The sequence below is a fragment of the Myotis yumanensis genome, unplaced genomic scaffold, assembly GCF_028538775.1.
Source record: "Myotis yumanensis isolate MYYU_CA2020_CCGP unplaced genomic scaffold, mMyoYum1.0.hap1 SCAF_10, whole genome shotgun sequence".
Taxonomy (NCBI): Eukaryota; Metazoa; Chordata; class Mammalia; order Chiroptera; family Vespertilionidae; genus Myotis; species Myotis yumanensis.
In genome coordinates, this window is record NW_027223761.1 from 8540170 (window position 1) to 8565243 (window position 25074).

The 25074-nt window shown below is 36.3% G+C and overlaps 1 protein-coding gene across 5 annotated transcripts in view; it reads left to right on the plus strand.

Annotated features, from left to right (window-relative positions):
• The window catches only part of HIPK3 (homeodomain interacting protein kinase 3), a 67229-nt gene that overhangs the window by 31304 nt on the left and 10851 nt on the right, over positions 1-25074 (plus strand). For 3 of the 5 annotated variants that reach the window (XM_070427756.1, XM_070427758.1, XM_070427754.1), the window contains 9 exons: positions 14291-14414; positions 16889-17008; positions 18399-18485; positions 19225-19409; positions 20693-20852; positions 21226-21349; positions 24155-24276; positions 24580-24707; positions 24799-24960. In XM_070427756.1, the coding sequence (XP_070283857.1) occupies positions 14291-14414; positions 16889-17008; positions 18399-18485; positions 19225-19409; positions 20693-20852; positions 21226-21349; positions 24155-24276; positions 24580-24707; positions 24799-24960 (1212 nt within the window). The remainder of the gene's footprint in view (positions 1-14290; positions 14415-16888; positions 17009-18398; positions 18486-19224; positions 19410-20692; positions 20853-21225; positions 21350-24154; positions 24277-24579; positions 24708-24798; positions 24961-25074) is intronic. The other 2 variants (XM_070427753.1, XM_070427755.1) reach the window with 1 other exon arrangement.

The following is a 25074-nucleotide window of genomic DNA, read 5'->3' on the forward strand; positions in this document are numbered from 1 at the left end:
AGCGTGTACTATTTTGTTTAAGGTTTATTTCTTTCAACATAGTAATTTTATGACATTAATATTTTGTTTCAGTAGATCATTTTTATTTTAGTTTTTATTGCTGAGTAATTTTTCTGGCACAAGAAGATTTTTAGGCTCACCTTATACTTTCCCTGCCTCAGCCATAAAATCAGCCATTTCTTCAAGGAGCCTTAGTAGGGCGATGGTATCTAGAAATCAAGAATTTGTTGTTTTAAAATGCAGATTCCATATATCCTAAGAAACCCAAAGTACCAATCAGAAAGAATGTATGCACCCCTGTGTTCATAGCAGCACAATTTACAATAGCTAAGATCTGGAAACAGCCCAAGCGCCGATCAGTAAATGAGTGGATAAAAAAGCGGTGGTACATTTATACCATGCAATACTAAGCAGCAGTAAAAAAGAAGAATCTCTTACCGTTTGAGACAGCATGGAGGGACCTGGAGAGTATCATGCTAAGTGATATAAGTCAGAGAAAGACAAGTATCACATGATCGCATTCATATATGGAATCTAAGTAACAAAATAAACTGATGAACAGAGTGGATCCAAAGACATGGAAGCATGGAACAGAGTGGAGAATCTCAGAGGGAGGGTAGGGGAGGGTGGTTGGGTGGGAAGTAATCAACCAAAGACCTTATATGCATATATTCATAACCCATGAACACAGACAATAGGGTGGTGAAGGCCTGGGTTGGGGGGCAGAAGGGGTTAATGGGATAAAAGAGGACATATGTAATACTTTCAAAATAAGTAAAATAAAATGTAGATTCCAGTTTTATAGTGAAATTTCCTAGCATTTCATCTACTTTCTTGAACATTGGACATTGCTGTGCAAAGAACTCTGGGTGATAGTACCTTCCTCCAGAGATCATTGTTTTTCATTCTGGAAGCCAGGTGGAGTATGTAGATCATGTTATTCCAAGTGAGGCTGGTCTATTTCAGTCTGCCCTTGTTCCTAGGGTGTAGGCCTTTGTGGTTTCAGTGGAAAAGCCTGGAGTATCTGCCAAGGCCCCTCTTCCTTGGCAGGTTCTGAATTCCAGTTTTGTTTTCCCAGCCCAGTGGGACAGTTGCAGGCTCTAGGCCATTACTTTTTGTTTAGCCTCTATGCCTCACTGTTTGCTGGTGACTACCTCGAGGAAATGGAAGGCTCACTTTAATAAGTTCTCTCTTTGCTCTGGGATTTTGTTCCCTTAAGTCCTAGCTGTCGTCTGATCTCTGACTTCACACAGCTTTTTTTTTTTTTTAATCAACTTTATTTATTTATTTTTTTAATATATTTTATTGATTTTTTACAGAGAGGAGGGAGAAGGATAGAGAGTTAGAAACATTGATGAGAGAGAAACATCAATCAGCTGCCTCCTGCACACCCCCCACTGGGGATGTGCCCGCAACCAAGGTACATGCCCCTGACTGGAATCGAACCCGGGACCCTTGAGTCCGCAGGCCGACGCTCTATCCACGGAGCCAAACCGGTCAGGGCCAACTTTATTTCTTAGAGCTGTTGAGATTTTCAGCAAAATTGAGCAAAAACCAGAGTTCCATATATATCCCTTCTCCGTCCACATACATACAACCTTCCCCATTATTGACATCCCATACCACAGTGGTAAATTAGTTATAACTGATGAACCTGCGTTGACTTCATCATTATGACCTGTAGGCCATACACACAGCTCCGTGTGTGTGTGTGTGTGATTTAGCTTGTATAGTTCTTGCTGGGGATATTAGTGTGACACTAGCTACTAAGTAACCTTCCATTTTTCTTTTATTAGGCAGAATATAATCCAATATATTTGAAAGCTTCTAAATGAGATTCCTGGCAATTCTTTAGAATGGTTATTTGTTGGGATTAATGGTTCTGGTAGAAAATTATTCAGGGTTAGGTTGGGAGAATATGTATGTGTGGGTGTTTCATATGTTCATAATCTCTTAAATTCCAATTGTCTAGGTCCAGAAGTTGCCTGTTTTGTAGGTTATCAGATATCTGAGAATTTAATTTTAAATGTATATTAAAATGGAATGCATTTTGGGGAGCATTGTGTCTAATTGCATGTTTTGTGTTCATTGAGCACATCTTTAAGGAGTGACTGGTTTGTAAAATACTCTGCCACGGGCTGTATGAAGTATAAAACCAACTTGTATAAATAGTAACAGGACTGTAGAGGCACATTTTATTGCTTATATTAGTAAGACTTACAGGCTAAATCCAACTTTTTGTTTTGGCACCATTTTGTTTATCGGCCCTGCAACTTTGGGGTAACCACTCAAGCACTCAATTTCAGATTCTTTTTGGTTGAAAGGGAGATTAATTATGTGCCAGGCTCTTTTTACTTTTTAAAAAATATATATTTTTATTGATTTCAGAGAGGAAGGGAAGGGGAGAGAGAGATAGAAACATCAATGATGAGAGAGAATCATTGATCAGCTGCCTCCTACACCCCCCCACCCCCCCCACTGGGGATCAAGCCCGCATCCCAGGCATGTGCCCTTGACTTGAATCGAACCCTGAACCCTTCAGTTTGCAGTCCGATATGCTCCACCCACTGAGCCAAATCGGGCAGGGCTTTACTTGTTTTTATTGCTACAATAATCTGGAACCACAAGTGTATTCCTCATTTGCAAATGAATGAATAACATGCCTTAAGGCCTAGAGTTTTATAAGTAACTGCCAGAACTGGGTTTTGAATTCACTTTTCTGATAGTCCAAAGTCTTTCCTTATTTGATTGTACCAGCATATAACAATTTGCTCTGAGAAGTATTAATAGATATTCCTTGAAAAAGTTGATAGTAGTAATATGCTTTCTAATTTACACTTTTAAAAAATTAAGCGTAAGATAGCGCCACTCCTGTGGTATTCCTGCTGAAAATAGATAACTTGAACTTTGTTGTGAGGAAACACTGAATAGAAATTGATGGACATTCCACAAAATAACTAACTAGTCTGTATTTTTAAAATATATCATGAAAACCACAGAAATCTTGAGGAGCTATTCCAGATAAAGGAAGCTAAAGAGTCATGGGCCTGGGATTTATTTAATTTAAAAATTTTTGTTTGTTTTGAAGGACAGCAATATAGGACAATTGGAAAAATCTGAATAATAGTATTGTATTAATAGTAATTTCCCGCTTTTGACAAATACACTGTAGGTAAGCAAGAGACTCTCCTTGTTTTTAGGAAGTACAAACTGGATGAAGTATTTAGAGTAAGGGATACAGTGGCTGCAACTTAACTCTCAAGTGATTCAGAAAATTATATTTGTGTGTGTTTATCGAAGTGATGAAAACAAATGTGGTAAAATGTTAACAGTTAGGGAATCTGATTGAGGGTATATAAAAATTCTTTGTACTAATTTTGCAGTTTCCCTATAAGTCTAAAGGTACATCAATAATGTATAAAAAGTTACAAGGAAAAGTAAGCAGAAGAATAGTGTTTGCCTAGCTGTTAAGAGATTATTTGCCATTAAGAAATGGTGTGCTTTAGAGCACCACCAGGTTGTATTAGAGATTGCTCAATGGGTCAGGGCCTAATCTTCTACCTGCTTGTTAATGCACAGGTATGTGGTCATGTGATTACGTAACACATTTGCAATAGTTCATAAAATAGAAATGATTTATCTCCATGGTGTGGAGGAGCTTGGTCTCTCTCTCAGACTTTGTGTATAAGCCTCACTACTCGCTCACTGAGAGACCCCGTGCTTCAGTTTCCTCATCTCTAAAATGAGATAATACAGTACCTGCCTCAGAGGATTTTGTTAGAATTTAATGAAATAATAAATGGAATGTGACTTCTAATAAGGCCTTCATAAACATTTTTGTTATTTTAATAATTATTATAGGGTTACAAAAATGAATCATTTATTGCAATTAAATAATTTCTGTTTGATTTATTTGAATCACACCTTTCAGATTATGAGCTTCTTTTGGCATCTACTGATAATACATTATAATTTTAAATATATTTCATAGTCAAATAAATTTAAGATATTCTGCCTGGCCCGTGTGGCTCAGTGGTTGAGTGTTGATCCATGAACCAAGAGTTCAGGGTTTGGTTCCCGGTCAGGGAACATGCAGTGGTTGTGGGCTTGATCCCCAGTAGAGGGTGTGCAAGAGGCAGCCGATCAATGATTCTCTCGCATCATTGATGTTTCTGTCTCTCCCTCTCCCTCTCTCTCTGAAATCAATAAAAACATATTGTAAAAAATTTAAGAAAATCTGGGCTGTTTTGTGTAACCTTTCCTCCTAGTCACCTGTAGAACTGCGATAACAAAATATATCTTTGTTACCTCATAAATTAAAATACTTGAATGGGTGGTGAAGTACAGATGCAATACAAATGTAAGATATTAATAATGTAGTTATGTATATGATCTGTGATTTTTCTACATCTAATAGTATATAAGCCAACCTATAAAGAACACACATTCAGCCTCAGTTACTGACATGTTTTTCTTTTATTTTCTACAGATACTTTTCATATTCCCCTACCAATCCAGCTCTTGGTTTCTCTCTCTTGATATATGTTAACAGTTTTCTCTTTCATATCATGAGAATTTTGAATGATCTTGTAACTGTTCTTGGCATATAAAACATGAAATAAATGGTGCTGTCTATAAATGAAATACATTTCTCCTAGCTGTTAATTAGTTAAATATGCAGATTATTGATCTATCAATCTTTTTGGGCATAGGACTCTAAGCTATACATCTTTATATTGGCAATGCATATTAAATCTTTGCTGTCTCCTATCCTCCACCACTCAGATTTAACATTTAATAGGTTTTGAAAATATTATTACTACTGTTCTTTGTACTTGGTGTTTTGATCTGGATCATTGTCCTACATACTCAAAGATTAAGTGGCCTTGCAATGAGGATATTTTTAATTGTGATATTTTTAGCCCGTGACTTGAGCTACATTTGAATGAGTGCCTATTCTAAGAGCCTGTACTTTGATTACATTTCCACATGTTGTTGAGTAGTTGCGGTTAGTCATAAAGTACAATCTGTGTGAATACCCAGTGTCTTGTAGTGATATTATTGCCTAAAGCAACACATTAAAAACATCCATAACTTTAAAAAGAAAAAATTTCTAAAAATGGTTGATTGTTTCTTTTGAAATCTATTTGCCTTTTTATAAGAATGTTGAGGTTTTGTTGGTTTTAATAAAAGCACCATTCTGCAGGATATTGAAAAGAGTACTGATTAAGCTGGATTAAACTCATTAGTGTATTTTAACAGTCATCCTTCTGTTAAAGTTCCAGTTGTCAAAATGTTCTTTAATACTATACATTTTAGTTGCATTATCATTTGGAAGGATTCTTGGAGGTACTCCGGTTTAAGTTCCTCTGTTCTCTTAGGAGGGTCTCCTTCATGGTATCATCTACACACAATGATAGCACCTCTAAGGGAAACACCTCCAGTATTCCTTCCCTCCTGAGGCAGTGCATTCCCACGTCAGAAATTCTCACTAACCAATGTCACCCCAATAAATTCAGTGAACATTTTTCTAGTGAGAAATTTTTTCTTATAACGAAAGGAAATAAAGGAGATTCACCAATCCCTGATCATTTAGTCTAATTTGATGACTGATAATTTTTAAACATTAATTTCTTATTTTATAATATGAGATGTTTATTTTCGAAACAAATGTTGTGCAAATGCATACTTTCCCCTCCTCCTTGCCAGAGATAATTGCCAATAAAACTTGGGTGTGTAACCTTTCCAAGATTTGCTGTGCTTGTACAAACACATGTTTACCTGTACCTGCATTTTGCAACCACTTTAGGTCTTTGCTGTCTTCTGCTAAGTATAGGGTTATGATTTGTTAGAATTTATTGAGTGCATGATGTTGAATTGGTATTTATGAGTAATCACACCTGTGAGCTAGTAGACCGTACAACCACTGTTTAACTCATTTCCTGATTGCGTCTGCAAAAGGATGTCACACAGTCATCATTAGGAACACAGTAACTGCTGCCAAAATAAGAGCCTTATTTTAACTAAGAGGCATCCGGCAGATATCTGTGTATTTAATATGAAAGATTATTTATGGTTAAGATGAGTAAATGCTTAAAGACCAGGAATATGGCTTAGTAAAATGTCAACTAGAGTTCTTTTCACATAAGTATATTTATATTTCCTGATGAGTCTTAAAATCAAAGGTGATATTTTTAAAGAGAAAAAGAACACAATGGTAAGTATAGCATCTGAGTGGGAAAACTTACAGTAGATAAAAATCTGAGTCCGATAGTTTTAGTAACACTAGGAATTATTTTAAGATGTACTAGATAAAATATTCTGAAGCTATAAAACCTGGCTTTGCATCCCAGCTGTACCTGGTACTTGCTTTGTGACCCTTAGGCAAGTTACTTCTCCTTGTATCTGTTTCTTTATCTATTAAAAGGATTGATATGAATATCAAATGGGTTAATATTTATAAAGCATTTAGAGGATTACTTAGTTTATAGTGTTATGTAACTGCTTGATGCTATTGCTGTTATATATTTTTAAAGGAATTATACAGAAAGAAAAGTGGGTTTAAAAAATGGCAGCAAAATACTTTTTTCTTTTGATTGTCTTAGAAAGCTAAAGACCCATTAATCAAAAAAGACACATACCACTCTGGCAGGTGTGGCTCAGAGGTAAAAGCATTGTCTTGTGTTAGATTCCTGTCAAGGGTACGTAATTACCCATCTGAGTTGCAGGTTTGATCCCTGCAACGATTGGGACAAGTGTGGGATACAGCTAATCAATGTGTCTCTCTCACATCGATGTTTCTCTCTCTCTCCTTCCTTCCTTACCTCTTTCTGAAAAGCAATGGAAAAAATATCCTCAGGTGAGGATAAAAAAGAAAAAGGGCACATAGTGGTCTCTCATGTTATGGAATTATTAGGAAATATAGGTCATTTAGTATTTTCCTGTTCTGTGGAAAATAAAACTAGCTCATAACTTTGATTGAATTGCTAAAACTGAAAAAAAGGAGACATAATTTTTTCAACAATATTTTAAAAAATAAAAAATAGAACTTTTCTGCCCTGGCTAGTTTGGCTCGGTGGATAGAGCGTCGGCTTGCGGACTGAAGGGTCCTGAGTTCGATTCCAGTCAAGGGCATGTACCTTAGTTGCAGGCACATCCCCAGTAGGGCGTGTGCAGGAGGTAGCTAATCGATGCTTCTCTCTCATCGATGTTTCTAACTCTCTATCCCTCTCCCTTCCTCTCTTTAAAAAAATCAATAAAAAAATTTGAAAAAAAAAATAGAACTTTTCTATTAAAAAAAAGGTTTTTGGAATCAGGCATTTGAAATCTCAATCACTACATCACTTTCTGGGTACTTTGGGCAGTATATCAGTTATTTGTTGCTGTGACAACTCCAAAACTTAGTTGCTTCAAAAACAATGATTTATTATTTTTTATGATTCTGTAGGTTGGCTAAGGGGTTTTTCTGTTTTATATGGAACATTTTATTTCATAGCATTTTTAATCTTGGAGTAGAAGAACAATGCAGAAATCTGTTTTTAGAACATGTTCTTTAAGTGAGATAGTGCATTAACAGTTATTTCCATGGTGCCTACTGTTAAAGTTCAGTAAATTGTGTTTATTATGTAGTCAAAACACTGTCCCAGATACAAAGTGGCTAACATGTAAATGTCTCTTGGTTGATAACGTGCTTGGTTCATGTACTTGATTTAACAAAGATATTCTTAGCATTCCTGAATGACTGCCAATAGCTGCCATTGGTTGATAAATCCACTGAATATGATCAGTTTGAGATATCTGCTAGATACTCAGAAGAGATGTTGAATAGGCAGTTGGATACATAAGTCTGGAATTAAGGAGAGAGGTCTGGATTGAAGATACACATTTGGGAGTCTTATGAATAGTGGTGGGTATGTATTTAAAATTGTGATTGGATAATATTGCCTTAGGAAAGTGAATGTACATAGAGATGGTAGATATCCAAAGACTGAGCCTGGGGGCACTCCAGAATTTATAAAGGTTGTGGAAATGAGATGGAAGTAGAAAGGAATTTGAGAGGGGAGTGCTAGAGAGGTAAAGAGGAGAACTAAGTGGTGTTCCAGAAGCCAAATGCAGACAGTGTTTAGTGCAGGGAGAACATAATCAGCTTTGTCGATGCTGCAGGTAAGTAAATTAAGGATGTGGTGATGCAGTGGCTGATGGTGACCTTGACAAGAGCTATTTTGGTAGAATGATGGGGTGGTGATTTGAGTGAGTTCAAGTTAGAGGCAGAATTGGAGGCATCTTTTCTAAGCAGTGCTTTCAAGAAGGACTGGTGTAAAAGGAACAGAGAAAAGGGTTATGGCTGAAGGAGAGTGTATAAACGAGATTTTTTTTTCAAGATGGCAGATGTGGGATGGTTTTGTATGTGGAGAGATATTGATGAGAGAGAGTGGGAAATTGGTGGTATACTTCAATAAGTGAACATGGATGCCTTAGATAGAAGCACTGACAGATGCAAGTGGGCTAGTACATGTGGGGAGAATGTAGAAGTTTCTTTCAAATTCCATCTTTTTTTGTTCCCAGTAAAGTAGGATGCAGTGAAAACAATCAGGAATGAGGATAGGGGAGGAGGTGGTAGTTTGAGAAGAGAGGTGTGAGTTAGGAAAGTGGGAGCATGACTAACTTAGGGGAATGTATATATTGTTTTATATTTTACACACATTCTCTTACTTAGTCCTTTATTTTTTTATAATATATTTTTATTGATTTCATAGAGGAAGGAAGAGGGAGAGAGAGATAAAAACATAAATGATGAGAGAGAATCATTGATAGGCTGCCTCCTGCACGCCCCACACTAGGGATTGAGCCCACAACCCAGGCATGTGTCCTTGCCTGGAATCGAACCTGGGACCCTTCAGTCTGCAGGCCAACACTCTATCCACTGAGTCACACCAGCTAGGGCTACTTAGTTCTTTAGATAATCTTTGGAGTATATAAGGTTGGTAAAATCCCATTTAAAAAATGAAGATACTAAGGCTCAGATAAATTACTTGCTGATAGAGGGAGAGCGAGGTATCTACTCTTGAGTGTTTCAAGTCTAGTTCTATTTAGGTGGTTTTTCAGTATTTGAAATCAGTGCTTCCTTATCAGACTCCAAAATTTGTCTTCCCAGAGCCTTTCTGCCAATTCCCAATATTTCAGTACCAGTTTAGTAAAAAGTTCTTATGAAATTTACCCAAAGGGTATTGCACCCATGGTCCATGCTCTTTTATATTGGACTAGAGGCCCAACGCATGAAATTCGTACACTTGGGGGGTCCCTCAGCCCAGCCTGTGCCCTCTTGCAGTCTGGGAGCCCTAGGGGGATGTCCGACTGACAGCTTAGTGCTGCCATGGAGGCAGGAGAGGCTCCCGCCACCACCGCTGTGCTCGCCAGCTGTGAACCTGGCTTCTGGCTGAGTGGTGTCCCCCTCCCCCGTGGGGGTACACTGACCACCAGGGGGCAACTCCTGCGTTGAGTGTCCCCTGGTGGTCAGTGCGCATCATAGCGATGGGTCGTTCCACAGTTCGGTTGATTTGCATTATTATATAGGATTGCCATTATATGGACAGGGTTCTTAATATTTTAGTGCTCTAGAAGTTTGATAAAGGGGTATACCTGTACAAGATTAACTCATAAAGCCTGATTCATTGAACAAAGTAGAAATATCAATAGTTCTTTTAACACTAGTACCTTCTTTTCCCTTTTGGATATACTGTATATTCCATCAAAGGCATTTCTGTACTGGCTAGTTCTGTCCTAGGCAATATGTACTGTGTTTGGTGTATAGACTGTGCTCTGACCATCTTTAGCACTGGAGTGTATTCTTGCTCAGTAGGCTGGTGAACTGACATGGCTTCTCTTGCTTAAGTTCTCATTTTTCATAATAGCCCAGAAGTGGAAACAATTGAAATGTCCATCACCTGATGAATGGATAAATAATTATGGTATATCCATACAATGGAATACTATTCAGCAGTAAAAAATGAAGTACTGCCCTAACTGGTTTGGCTCAGTGGATAGAGGGTCAGCCTGCGGACTAAAGGTTCCCAGGTTCGATCCCGGTCAAGGGCCTGTACCTTGGTTGTGGGCACATCCCCAGTGGGAGGTGTGCAGGAGGCAGCTGATTGGTGTTTCTCTCTCATCGATGTTTCTAACTCTCTATCCCTCTCTCTTCCTCTCTGTAAAAAATCAATAAAATATATTTTAAAAAATAAAGATACTCCCATCTTTAACATTGTCATTCTTAATAAAAAAAAAATGAAGTACTGATACATGCTACAACGTGGTTGAACATTGAAAACATTATGCCAAGAGAAAGAAACAAGTCACAAAAGACCACATGTTGTTTTATTTTCTTTGTATGAAATGTCCAGAATAGGCAAATCTAAAGAGACAGAAGGTAGATTTGTGATGACCTAGGAATGGAGGAATTTGGGACAAATGAGGAGTGACTGCTAATGGATATAGGGTTTCTTTGGGGTGATAAAAATGAGAAACATCTTTTCCTACCAAGGCTGGGTGATGGTGGTTGCACAATTCTGTGAACATACTAAAAACCATTAAATTTTACCACTTAAATGGGTGAATTATATGGTATGTCAATTATCCTATATAATAAAACCTAATTTGCAAATCAACCAAACAGTGGAATGACCAGTTGCTATGACGTGCACTGACCACCGGAGGCAGATGCTCAATGCAGGAGCTGCCACCTGGTGGTCAGTGCACTCCCACAGGGGGTGCGCCGCTCAGCCAGACGCTGGGCTCATGGCTGGTGAGCGAAGCTGCAGTGGCAGGAGCGGTAAGGATCCCTCAGCAGACATCCCCCGAGGGGTCCCGGACTGTGAGAGGACGCAGCCAGGCTGAGGGACCCCACCCCCCCTCCAGTGCACAAATTTTGTGCACTGGGCCTCTAGTATTTTAATAAAACTGTTACTTAAAAAAATGCATTCTGCATCTTTATCTCAGAGAAGACCATCCTTGTTTTAGTATTTTTATCTTTATTGAGTTTACTATTTTCAGGTTTCAGTTGCTTTTCTCTGGTATCTTATTGTCAAAACTAGAGAAGTATGTAGATATATGTTTGCATAGGAGCATCATCAAGAGAAGCCTAGATAGCTGCACCTTGCAGTCTTATTGAGGGATGTTACCCGAGAGAATCATAAGCTTTGTCATTTCAGAAATTGTTTGATCAGTGTGCTAGACCTGACTGGACCTGTGTTGTTCTGTCACTAGAGTCATAAGAAGCTAAAGACTAGCAGTACTATACTGATGTTCTTGTTGGCCTGATATATTCTCTGTCTGTGGAAAAACTAAGTTAGTAGCCATTTTATGATAGCCATGAAATCATCACATGAATTCATAGTTTAATGGCATTTTCCGTGGTAACTTCAAGCACCTCTCTCTATTATAAGAACACCAGAGGCTCGATGCAAGAAATTCGTGCAAGTGGCTCAGCCCTCGCAGCCACTGCAGCTTGCCTTGGCCCTCACAGCCCTGGCTTTGTCCAGAATTTCGTCCAGAAGGACATTCGGAAGGTCATTCGGCTGTCCGGTCTAACAAGGCTGGGTTTCTTCTGTCAGTAGTTGAATTTTCAGTTTAAAAAGTAAATAAAAGTTACATAAATAAAATATTCCATTAATCGTCATCTTTTCTGAGTGACAGTGCTTCACTATGTTTTTATTTGAGGCATCTACTGCCAACATTCCCTTCTGGGGTCTAGCAAAAGTCCTGCAAACCATCTAGAGTTTAGTTTACCACTTAAAAGTTTTCTTTTCAGCTTACCCACTTTATATTTTATGTCACTGTTTCAAGGTTTAGAAAAAGTAGAAAGGATTTGGTCTTAATGAATAATGATAAATTTCATTGAAAGCACATGGAAAAAAACAAACAAACAGCATTTGAGGTAGAGATTGCCTTTTTTAGCATATGGCCTAATTTTTTGAGCTTGTTTGTGGTTTTGACACTTGCCTGCTAATTGTGATAGAGTGGTAAACAGGTTTATTTATAGTCTCCATTCAGTAGACATGTTCAATGTTTGCCTTGCCTGTTCTGCAAAAGTTCAAATGATGTTTATTCCCTCTGTATCCTTAGCACTGCCACATTGTTGGTGCTCAGAAGGGAGTTAAGGTAGATTGCAAAGGAAGTGGAAGAACTCCCTTTAGGAGAACAGAAAATTTATTTTAAGAATGTTGCACATATCAATCCCTGCTATGATCATTTTTATAGAAAAGTATATTTAGCTCAGGGGAAGAATTTGAGAAACAAGAAGTAACTAAAAATGTAAGCTTGATTCATTGCTGAGGGATATATTATTCTTTCATGCATAGTTCAATTCTTAGAGTTTATTTTATTGTAAGACTAGCTGGTAGAACTCTGACATCGCTGACAGTTTCATCTAGATTATGAGTGCTTTAAGGTATTGCTTCCCAGTCTTTTACATGTAATGATACACATAGAAATGATAATATTTTATGGCACACAAAATAATGGTGATAGTCTAGTAGACACCATGTTAACCAAGTAATCAAAGTGAACATTATCAGTAAAGGAACAATCAAAATTGTATGCCATTTGATAGCATATAATGAGAAAACATTAATTCCGTAATATTCCTCTTAAAGATTTATAACCCAGATATAATTATGAGTAAACATCAGACAGATCCACATTAAGGGTACATTTTATAATAACTTGTCTGTAATGTCTCAGCCAGGGTCAAGTAAGGAACTATTTCACATTGAAAAAGACTAAAAGAGCCTGATTGGTATGGCTCAGTGGTTGAGCACCCACCTATGAACCAGGAGGTCACGGTTCGATTCCTAGTCAGGGCACATGCCCGGGTTGCAGGCTCATCCCCAGTAAAGGGCATGCAGGAGGCAGCCAATCAATAATTCTCTCTCACCATCATTGGTGTTTTATCTCTCCCTCCCTTTCCCTTCCTCTCTGAAATGAGTAAAAATATATTAAAACATATATATATTTATATATTTAAATATAAAAAAGAAAAAGACTGAAAGAGATAAGACAGCCTAATGCAATGCATGATTCTGACTTGGACATTATTAATATAATTGGCCAAATTTTGAGTCTGAGGCTTAGATGTAGAGATGTATCAGTGTTCATTTACTGATTTTGATGATGGTATTGTAGTTATTTAAGAGAATATTCCTGTTTGTAGGAAATACAAAGTATATAGTTATTTGGCAAATTGTTCTTCAGTGGTTCAGGAAAAAATTTTCATTATACTATTCTTACAACATCTCTGTAAATTTGAGATTGTTTTTAAAATAGAAAATACGAACATGCAAATCTAGTAAACTATGAATGTATGACTTTGGAGTTACATAGCTTTATGTGGAGCCTGTAATAGGTTGTTAATCTTCTCATGGGAAAGCTATGTGAAGTAGCAACGTAATTTATGTGGGAATGATATCTTTCATGGAATACATTTGCTAAATAATCAAAGCTCGTTAAGTGCTAAAATGCTTTTTAACTGTTTTGATATATCCTCTACTTTTTTGCCTTTTAAAGCAGAATACATGGAACTTGGTCTTGTCTCTTTTGGATGACTAATGTCTCTAATTATGTTAATATTTATTATCCTGTTCTGAAATATTATCTAAGTCTAGATTCACTTGTAGCCTTTGGGGTTTTATTTTGTTTTGGTCTTATCTCTCAACGTCTGGTTTTCAGTTCTGTTGATGTCATAGTGCATGTATTTAATAGTTTGCCAGTTTTCTTTCTAGTGTTTTATATCTAATCTGCTGTAGTCTCAAAACCAAGTGTATGCTTTTTGCTTTTTAATGTTATGTTAATAAAACCATGAGGTGTAAGTGTAGATATTTTATCATAGCGATATTGTACATAGTGCACCTTCTAAAGCTTAATTCAGGATTATGACTAGGTTTCAAAGAGTTCTGAAAAATGAAGAGTTACTATAAATAGAAGGTATTTTTTTCTGTCATTTATTAACTTTCCTTAGAATGTCAGATGAAATCAGATACTTTTAAAGCAGCGGTTCTCAACCTGTGGGTCGCGACCCCTTTGGCGGTCAAACGACTCTTTCACAGGGGTCGCCCAAGACCATCCTGCATATCAGATATTTACATTACGATTCATAACAGTAGCAACATTACAGTTATGAAGTAGCAACGAAAATACTTTTATGGTAGGGTCACAACATGAGGAACTGTATTTAAAGGGCCAGAAGGTTGAGACCCACTGTAGGAAACCCATTCTGATTTTTTTATTTTTTTTATTTCAGAGCTCCAGAGATTATATTGGGGCTGCCATTTTGTGAAGCCATAGACATGTGGTCATTGGGATGCGTGATTGCAGAATTATTCCTTGGATGGCCGCTCTACCCAGGAGCATTGGAGTATGACCAGGTAACAGAACTGTCAAGATAATCTAGTAGAATTGGTAGATTGTAAAGAAAAAAAAATAGACTACTAAGAATGCATTTCTTTAGGTACACAATACATGTGGAAAATCTTTTCAAAATAAAATGGCTAGACCTGAGATCTTGTGGATTTTAAATTCAAAATCTCAAAACTGTGTTTGATTTTTAAAAACTCTTTTATAACACTAAGTATATTTCATAAACAAAGTTTGAGTCCACAGGCCCAAAAACCAGTTTTGTAAAGTTCGTGGGAGATTTTTTTTGCATCATGTTTATATTATTGGACTGTGTCCATTTAACTATTAGTGCTTTAGCAGTGTGTATAATAAATTGGGGCTGCATGGATGGGGTCATTAGGGAGGCAGTGTGAAATTGCATAGCTCAGAATTGAAGAAGACCTGAAATAGGGATGGGGAGGAGGGGCAGTTAAGAAAAGTGCCAATGAGGTAGAATGGCTACGGTTTTGGATGTTGTGGGAGGGTGATGAGGGAGAGAGACTTGTCTGGCATAAACCAGACAAAGTTTCTGATTTGTGTGGTTGAGTTGCTGTTTATCAAAGGGGGAAGACATGAGAACAGATTTTAGGGAAAATCAGTTTAGAATATGTTCACTTTGAAGTACCTAAAGGCCAGCTGATTGGAGAGTTTCAATAAGCAGTTGAATCTATAGCTCCAGAACAAGAGATAAATACTTAGATTTAGAGATAAAACTAGGGACACTTGGGGCTTGTAGAGGGAAGGAAGAAGACATAAAACTCTGGAAGGCAATGTTATATGGAGGAAGGCAATTAAAGAGTGTCAAGAATTAAGAGGAGAACCAGAAAAAATGTGGAAATGGAAGGAACAGCGTTTTTAAGTAAAAAGGTAATGGGTAATAGTATCAAGGTAGAAAAAGGATTAATATGGGACTATTAAATATGTCAGTTATTAACAGGCCATTACTTGTCTTAACCATATTATGGGAGCGATAGTAAAATTCAAATTGTAGTGTGTTGAGATGAGAAGTAAGATATAGGCTACTATTTTAAGACCCTTAAGTGAATGAGGAAAGAATTTTAAATAGTTAAAGGAAATTTTGAGGGGGATAGAAGATACTAATCATTTATGTAAATTGAGGGGAATGATCTCAGAGAGAGAAACACATAGAATATGCAGGGGGAGGATGGATTAATTGATAGAGCAGAGTCCTTGAGGTTTAAAAAATGAGAATCCTGTGTTCTCAAACACAGTTTAGAGGAGTTAAGCCTCTTTTTATTCCCTGTGCTGCTTAGCCATTAAATTGGGGAACAGATATTTGAGGGCCTACTATGTATCAGACATTATCATGGGTGTATATTTAAGTTAACAAAACAAAGTTCTTCTCTTCATGAAACTTCACATTCTCATGGAGAGTCGGGTAAGAAAATAGAAAGTAATATGGAGAGTATCAGCTGTTAGAAAGCATGGTGGAGAACAATACAACAGAGTAAGGAAGATAAGGGTTACTGAAGAGGGAAGAGCTTATTATTTATTGGTGGGTCATGGGAGGCTTCATGAATAAGGTGACATTTGAGCTGAGAGCTGAAGGAAGTGAAAGATGAGCCATACAGATGTCTGGGCAAAGAGTGTTCCAAACAGAAGGATATTAAGTTCAGAGCCCTGAGGCTGGAACTTTTCAGTATTCTGTGAGTGTTCATCTATACCCCTCTCTCTACTGCTACTGACTCAATCAAGCCAGTGACATAGATGTGGTCGCTCCAGTGTTCCCACAGTCATAATTCACCAAGCCTCTGTCAATCTAAGTCTCTCTTAAATCCACTCCTTCCTTTCTGTCCCTACAGTCTCTCAACTCACGCCCTCCTCATCTCTCCTCTGGCTTCAGCTTCTCACCATTCTTAGATGTTAAAAATGTAACTTGTCAATTTCCTGCCTAGATGTCTCCAGTGGTTTCCCATTATTATTACCTCCTGGAGTAAATAAAATCCTTTTGCCTCTAGTTCAATTTCATCTCTTGCCATTTCTCCTTATTGAACCTCTGTGCTTCCACTCTGAATGTGTGGGCATTTTCTCCTGATTTTCTGTATTTACTCGTATTATAACATTAACACAAACCATAATGGATTAGATTTTCCCCACTCCTCCAGGGCTAACAAACTCTATTTGTTCTTTAAGACCCAACTTGAGCATCACCTCTTCTGGAACTTTCTGTAACTAGAATTATTTTAGGTATCCCTTCCTTTCTGTGTCTTTACATAAAGCATGCATTTATTATGGTATTTATAATAATTCTATGATACTTATAACTGCATTATAATTGTTGACTTGTGTATTCCCCACTAGACTGTGAATTTCTCGAGGGCACAGACTATATCATTTAATTCTTGACCTGATACCTAGCATAATGTCTGATATTTAATAGGTATTCAATTAATATCTGTTGCATGAAAGAATAAACTCCGATGTTCTGTAAATTATTTTTCAGATTCGATACATTTCTCAGACTCAAGGTTTACCAGGAGAACAGTTGTTAAATGTGGGTACAAAATCCACAAGATTTTTTTGCAGAGAAACAGATATTTCTCATTCTGGTTGGAGATTAAAGGTAATTCATTTAAAAAAAAAAAAATATATATATATATATATATATTTAGAAAAACATTGTCTCATGTGCATAGATAATGCCCTCCATGCTTATTTTTATTTTATTGCATTTTTCCTTCTTTTTAATTTTCATTTTTGACATACATACCCCTCCCTCCGCCCCATAAGGAGGAAAGCCCTTTTTTTGAATGACTTAGCTCATTCTCTTACCTGGCAACATAATTATTAACTCATCTTAAATGATTTTTTAAAAAATTTTATGAGTATAATTACTTGTGTTCTGTGTGTTTAATCTTCTTTATCCAGGTCTACATTATTAAGCTTTATAGGAAAAGCACTGAATCTAACCCCTTAGTACATAACCCAAGTACTGAATTTATTCTTGGATCTTTGGGGGATCAACAAATCCTCAATGTAATATTAACTTTGTAATTATTTTGTTTAAGGAATTTGTTGTATGTATATGTTTTGTTTTTTTTTACCTGAACCAAGCTCTTTTAATTTTTTTGTACTTAAAAAAACATACATTTATGGTAGTTATTCCTTTGAAACTACTACTTCTCTTAAAACAGTAATTCCAAACGTGGGACATAGGCCCCACAGAGGGGTAATTTCATTTTTAAGGGGGGCAATTCAAGAATGAGTTATTAACAGTGAATTTTTTGCATTTCTTATGGTTCTAGGGACCTCATATACAGTGTATAAATATATATTGTGACATATTTGTGTATTTCAGTTCTCTATTATGTTTTAAAAAATTTATATATATATATTTTTATTGATTTCAGAGAGGAAGGGAAAGGGAGAGAGAGAGAAACATCAATGAGAGAGAATCATTTGATCGGCTGCCTCCTGCACACCCACTGCTGGGGATCAAGCCCGAAACCCAGGCATGTGCCCTTGACTGGAATCCAACCCGGGACCCTTCAGTCCTCAGGCTGATGCTCTATCCACTGAGCCAAACCAGCTAGGGCTATTACATGTTTTGAAACTTTATTTGCTATTTGTCTCATATCACTTCATATTAATAATAATAATATATATTTTTAACAATTTCATAGTGATTTCTTCCTCAGTACTTCAACTGTGTCCTTTGGTTCTTTTATTTTTCTCTTTCATGGATGCCATGTTGTTCTTTGGAAGCTTGTTTAGATCAAGTGAATGGCCTTTTAGGCCTCCTCTACGTAAATAGGAGTTCACTTTCTGAATAATAAGAATTATATGTCAGGATTTTAGAGATGCTTAGGTGGGGTATGTCCAAAAAAAGATTGGGAACCACTGCCTTAGAATATTCAATATATTAGACTAAATATGCCAGAATTAAAGAAATAAAGAATTTACAAGTGATGGGTAATAACATACTATCTTCCCTCTTTGGTATATTCAATAAGACACTAGAAGAACATGAGGCAGAGACGGGAATGAAGTCTAAAGAAGCCAGAAAGTACATATTCAACAGTCTGGATGATATAGTGCATGTGAGTACCACAGTCACAGTTGTGAATCTTTCATGCTGAAGGTGTTGGGCTTGATTGTCAAGGATATGAAAATACCATTTTCTAAATGACTATAGAATACTTGCTGTTTTTAACCCTTTCAGACAAAATTGATTTTAAGGTTGTTTTTTTTGTTTGTTTTTAAAATATATTTTATTGATTTTTTACAGAGAGGAAGGGAGAGAGATAGAGAGTTAGAAACATCGATGAGAGAGAAACATCGATCAGCTGCCTCCTGCACATCTCCCACTGGGGATGTGCCTGCAACCCAGGTACATGCCCTTGACCGGAATCGAACCTGGGACCCTTCAGTCCACAGGCCAACGCTCTATCTACTGAGCCAAACCGGTTTTGGCGATTTTAAGGTTTTAATCTTTCAGGAACTAAATTGCATTTGTTTTTATTAAGTAATTTATACAATCCTGTTCTTTAGTTAAAAAAAATTTCTTTTTTCTTTAAAAGGGAAAATCCTAGCAAACCAATTTCTTTTCTTTATTCCTCATTAGGAAAGGGTTTGTTTAGGGAAAAGGTTTATTTCCTTCTTTGAACCCTATTTGATGCTTGAAAACATTTTGAGAATTTGTTAAACTCAATTGTTCTTTCTTGTTTCAAAATAATTATAGTTCTTCGTTCTTTTCTATGTTGTGTATTTTTTTAACTGGAATTTTAGCATATGCTATGGCTTATTTTTATTTGATGACTTGAAATTTTGATTTTGCAGGTGAACACAGTGATGGATTTGGAAGGAAGTGATCTTTTGGCTGAGAAAGCTGATAGAAGAGAATTTGTTAGTCTGTTAAAGAAAATGTTGCTGATCGATGCAGATTTAAGAATTACTCCAGCTGAAACGTTGAACCATCCTTTTGTTAATATGAAACATCTTCTAGATTTTCCTCATAGCAACCAGTATGTTACTTTAAAATCTTTTTAAAAGTGATTCTGGGAAAATAATAATACTGTCTATAAAAAATTAGTGTGTTAAAAACGATTCAATTTCTTTATTAAATATAAGCAATTGAGTCAAAAGAAGTCACACTAACTTGGCCAAGGTCACATGGGCTAGTAAGTGGCAGAGTTGAACTAGACCATAAATCTCAATTGCACTCCAGTGTTCTTTTTCTAAAACACTATATTGGAAATGACTGAGTTGTTTTGTTTTTATATGATAGTCTTATCTTAATAACCAGGTGTGTGTGTGTGTGTGTGTGTGTGTGTGTGTGTGTGTGTGTGTGTATTAGCTGGAAATGTTAACAGTTATTTCTCTTTTGAGTCCCCCAAACTCTATTTTCAATTTCCCTTCATACCATTTGCTTTCCTCCCCTCCCCCTTTTCTCCTGTGTTGTGGAAGGAAAGGAAGGAAAGGAAGGAAAGGAGGTTTTGTTTAATGGGGCAGTAGAGAAAAATGTGTTCTCAAATTGAGAAGGCCTTAACAGAATTACCTTAGGCGGATCTTGCAAATTCTTTGAACCCCAGACCTTTTTTATTTTAATAAGCTGAAGGGATAAAGTATATGATTTAAAACAACATCTGTTAATATTTTAGAAAGACTGTATGAAGAAGGTATAGGGATAACTGATATCTGCTATTTGTGGATTACCCTTAAAATCACACACCCCTACTGGGGATCGACCCTGCAATATAGGCATGTTCCCTGACTGGGAATGGAACTGTGACCTCCTGGTTCATGGGTTGATGTCCCACCACTGAGCCATACTGGCCAGGCAAAATTGGTATTTTTATAAAGTTGAACTACTATCTCCACCCCTCCATACTTAAGAAATGTCTAGTGGTTTCCATATATAAACACTTTGAAAATAACATGATAACGCCATAATTGGTACCATTAATTTAGGGATGTGGAGATCTAGAAATTTAGGAAAAATTATTTAGGGTGGAGGGGGGGGTCATAAAATTATAGTGTACTAACAAGAAAAAATGCTTATTGTTGCTTTTTTGTCTTAAAAAATATTGCAGATATAAGATAACACTTTTGCTTGATTTAAAATTAAATCTTTTAGGATTTTCTGGTAGAAACAGTATTGGAAATAAGCAGATTAAGTGCAAGTCATAGAATCTTTTTCCTTTGGAAATAATTTTTAAATTAATGTACATTGATTTTAAACTATTCTATACATTTAAAATAATATTACAGTGACATCTCCCTCCACTTTTTTGTTTTTGTTTTGCAGTGTTAAGTCCTGTTTTCATATTATGGATATTTGTAAGTCTCACCCAAATTCATGTGACACAAATAATCACAATAAAACTTCATTTTTAAGACCAGTTTCTTCAAATAGTACAGCTAATCTGGCAGCAAGTTTTACTAAACTCGGCACATTAAGAAGTCAGGTAAGAATCTAAGAATTTATATTTTTTATGATTGCTCATTTTGCTTTTGAAGTCTCATGTCAGCAGTTAGAAGGTACAGTGCTGGTGAGGTCTTCTATGGCTGTTCTATTAAATACCTAATATTTCAGGGAACAACTGGAACAGACCTACCCAAATTCATTTGTTTCTTCTCACCTTTCATTCTTTCAATATCCTCTACTTGCCCTCTGTGCCACAACTCTATGACTAGTAGAACTCAGCAAAGTCAGTGTCTGGACCCATTTTTATCATAGAATTAAGGTTTTAAGAAATGTGTTTTAATTCTCTTTATAAAGCATGTGTGTAGCAACAAGAAGACTGCTCTGTATAATGCCACGTACATTGCTCATTTCAGGCATTAACCACATCTGCACACTCCGTTGTGCACCATGGAATTCCTCTGCAGGCTGGAACTGCTCATTTTGGTTGTGGTGATGCTTTTCAGCAGACACTGATTATCTGCCCCCCAGCTATCCAAGGTATTCTTTCATTTAAATTACACTTTGAATTTAGGCATGCAGTATTCTTAAACAAAATTTAATTATTTCTTAAATATACTGTACAGTTTTTGCTACTATTAGTGCTACATTTGAATTTAATTTAAGCTTGTCAGTAGCCCTTAGACCAGTGACATTTCATCGTTGACAGAACGGGTCATATGACAGTTGTATTTCCTGTAGAGTCTAGCACGATAAAATACCTAAGTAGAAATTAATGAGCTTGAAAGCTATGGGTCGTCCTGTTTAAGTTTTGGTCAAAGGAATTCTGTCCCAGATGTTATAGTCTTGTTCTTGAACCATATCTTAGATTTTTGTTTTTTAAAAGGATTGATTTTGACTAAATCAAATCCCTTAGGTAGATAAAAATATCAAATTAAATCTTCAAGTGTAATGGGTGGCAGAATTCCTTTGAAGAGCCCATAAATTCTCAAAGGGGAATTTCTTAGTGGTTCTTAGTGGGTGATAGCAGCAGGTGTGATTGGAATAACGAGAATAAAACCCTACTTCCTAGTCCTTTCATAGCATATTATTCTTGCTAAGATTTAACATCTAGTTATATCTTAAGAGGTTAATTATAATTGGGGCCCTAACTAACCCTTTGAAACATGATGTTAATACTGTATGTATAGGTATGTATGGTGTAAGTAAAAATTGTTGCTAAGTCTGTACACCTGGGATATAGTTCTGTTTCTCCGATTTGCTGTGTTATAGACACATTTGTTAACCTGTTTCAGTCTTAATCGAAGGAAACAGGCTGAATAGATATTGTCTTAGTAGTTTCTAGCTCATAATATTTCTGGATTCTGAAGGTTATTTGAATTTTATTTTTGATTTAAGAATTGAAGCAATTTTTTTTAAAAATATATTTTATTGATTTTTCACAGAAAGGAAGGGAGAGAGATAGAGAGTTAGAAACATTGATGAGAGAGAAACATCGATCAGCTGCCTCCTGCACATCTTCTACTGGGGATGTGCCCGCAATCCAGGTACATGCCCTTGACCGGAATCGAACCTGGGACCTTTCAGTCCGAAGGCCAACGCTCTATCCACTGAGCCAAACCGGTTTCGGCAAGAATTTAAGCAATTTAAAAATTTTTTAAAAAATCTACCACAGTGCTTAACAAAGCACCAAGAAAATATGTTTGTTGCCTTGATTGGCTGGTAACAAGAGATATGAAAACATGTCAACTCTATAGCCACTTTTGTTTTACCCGTAGCTTTACTTTCATCTTTTATATATATATATATTGGGTTTTCATATAAGGTTTTATTGAGAGGAAGGTTTGTATCGCTAAAAATATAAAAAACAACAACTTAGATGATTGCTTCGCAAGATGAGCTTGTGGTCCAGTGGTGGACTGTTCCTGTGACAGTGACTCGTGGCTGGTCTCTAATAATGAAAATGAAAATACCCACATCATTATATTGTCAGTACTCTGAAAGGTTTTGCTGTGTTTATTTACTTGATTTTTCTCAACTATGTATTATAAAAATTTTAAGCATATAGAAAAGTTCAAAGAATAATAATATACCTTTTACCCTAGATTCAACAAATGTTAACACTTGATAAAAATAATTAGACCTCTTCAGGGGAGAAGATAATAGGAGAATTCTTCTTAAAATATTAATTATGAGGAAAATTTAAGGGCAGTGTGATTTTTGTTGGGATTTGAGAATTTGCTGTTCTTTAATCCTTGTTAAAGTGAATTATGAGATTGTCTATGCTGCAATATATCTACATTGCTGAGTGTGCTTATAGTCCTTTTCTTGGGTAATTTGCTGATCAAGACATGCTTTTTTGAAGGGGCAAGAAAGTCAGTTTATAAAAATAATCTGTAGATTTTTGTTAAATTTAATTCGGATCTAGTTCTTTAGGTGGAGCTCAGAGGGTAGAACACCCAGGCAGTAAGATAAACTCCTCTGTGCAGAAAATAAACACAACAAAATAAACTTTCTCCTTTGGAGTTTTAAAATTTTTATTTTTTAATTATAGTTGACTTTCAGTGTTATTTTGTATTAGTTTCAGGTATAAGCACAGTGGTTAGACAATCACATAACTTTACAAAGTGATCCCCTCAATATTTCCAGTACCCACCTGGCACCATACATACTTGTTACAATATTTTTGACTATATTCCCTGTGCTGTACTTTATATCCCCATGACTGTTTTATAACTACTAATTTTTACTTCCTAATCTCTTCACCTTTTTACCTAGCTCCCCACCCCCCTCCCTTCTGACAACCATCAGTCTTTTCTCTATATGTGTGAGTCTGTTTCTATTTGTCTGCTTATTTATTTTGTTCTTTGGAGTCCACATATAGGTGAAATCATACGATATTTGTCTTTTTCTGTCTGACTTATTTTACTTATTAGCATAGTACCCTCCTCGTTAGGGTTAACACTTAAATATATTCATGCAATAAAAATTGTAAAGTTATTTTTCAGTAGGAAAAGGAGACAATTATATTTTTCTCTAATGGCCAATCAAATATACCTAAGATCACTTTTATCTAAAATTGATTGTATTAAACAATCTGCCAACCTATATTGAAAGTAACTGCTGCAACAAATTGCTTTATAAGAATGTACCAGAAGTTAGATAAAATGTACATTGCTTTCCTAATAGATTACTTTGTTAGTGTTAATGAAAATGTTATGTAGGAGATGGTTTTACAGTTTAAATCAGAATTTAAACAATTGTTTAAATTTATAAGAGTTTAGGAAGAAAAATTCTTTCTCTGAGTTAACTTATGTTTGAGAACTATTCTTTTCTATTTCACAGGTATTCCTACAACGCATGGTAAACCCACTAGTTATTCAATAAGGGTAGATAATACAGTTCCACTTGTAACTCAGGCCACAGCTGTGCAGCCACTCCAGATCCGACCAGGAGTTCTTTCTCAGGTTGGTAATAATTCATCCTTTCTGCATATGTGCTGTCCTCCTTATACTCAAGTAGGGGTACTGATCTATTTGTAAAATATCAGTCTGTGATGTTGGGAAACAATGAAAATAATCTGGATGGGAATTCAAGCCTTTGTAGATTATTGACTTTAACTTTTAAATTATTAGATGATTGTTTAATGTATTTTTGATTTTAGAATCTAATAATGATGAATGATTTATAACTTCTTTCTTCTCCCATCCCTCCCTCCTTTCCTTCTTTCCTTCCTTCTCTTTTTTCTTGTTTGTTTGTTTTTGGTGCAGCAGACATGGTCTGGTAGAACACAACAGATGCTGGTACCTGCCTGGCAGCAAGTAACACCCTTGGCTCCTGCTACCACTACATTAACTTCTGAGGGTGTGGCTGGTTCACAAAGGCTTGGAGACTGGGGGTAAGTTAGAAACAAAAGTACTTTTTTGTGAATAGTTTGAAAAATAGTTCTTGTTAAAAAAGAGATTCAATTTTTTAAATTTTCTCCTTAGGAAAATGATTTCACACAGCAGTCATTATAGCTCAGTGATGCCGCAACCTCTTCTAACCAATCAGATAACTTTATCGGCTCCTCAGCCAATTAGTGTGGGCATTGCACACGTTGTCTGGCCTCAGCCTGCCACTACCAAGAAAAATAAACTGTGCCAGAACAGGTTGGTGTTGATATTTTAACTTTGCTCTGCATTTTGAGAATTAATCTTTAAGATAAATTTTGCATGTACACTAAAGGGTCACTCTGTTGTATTCAAAATGACCTCTTTGAAAGC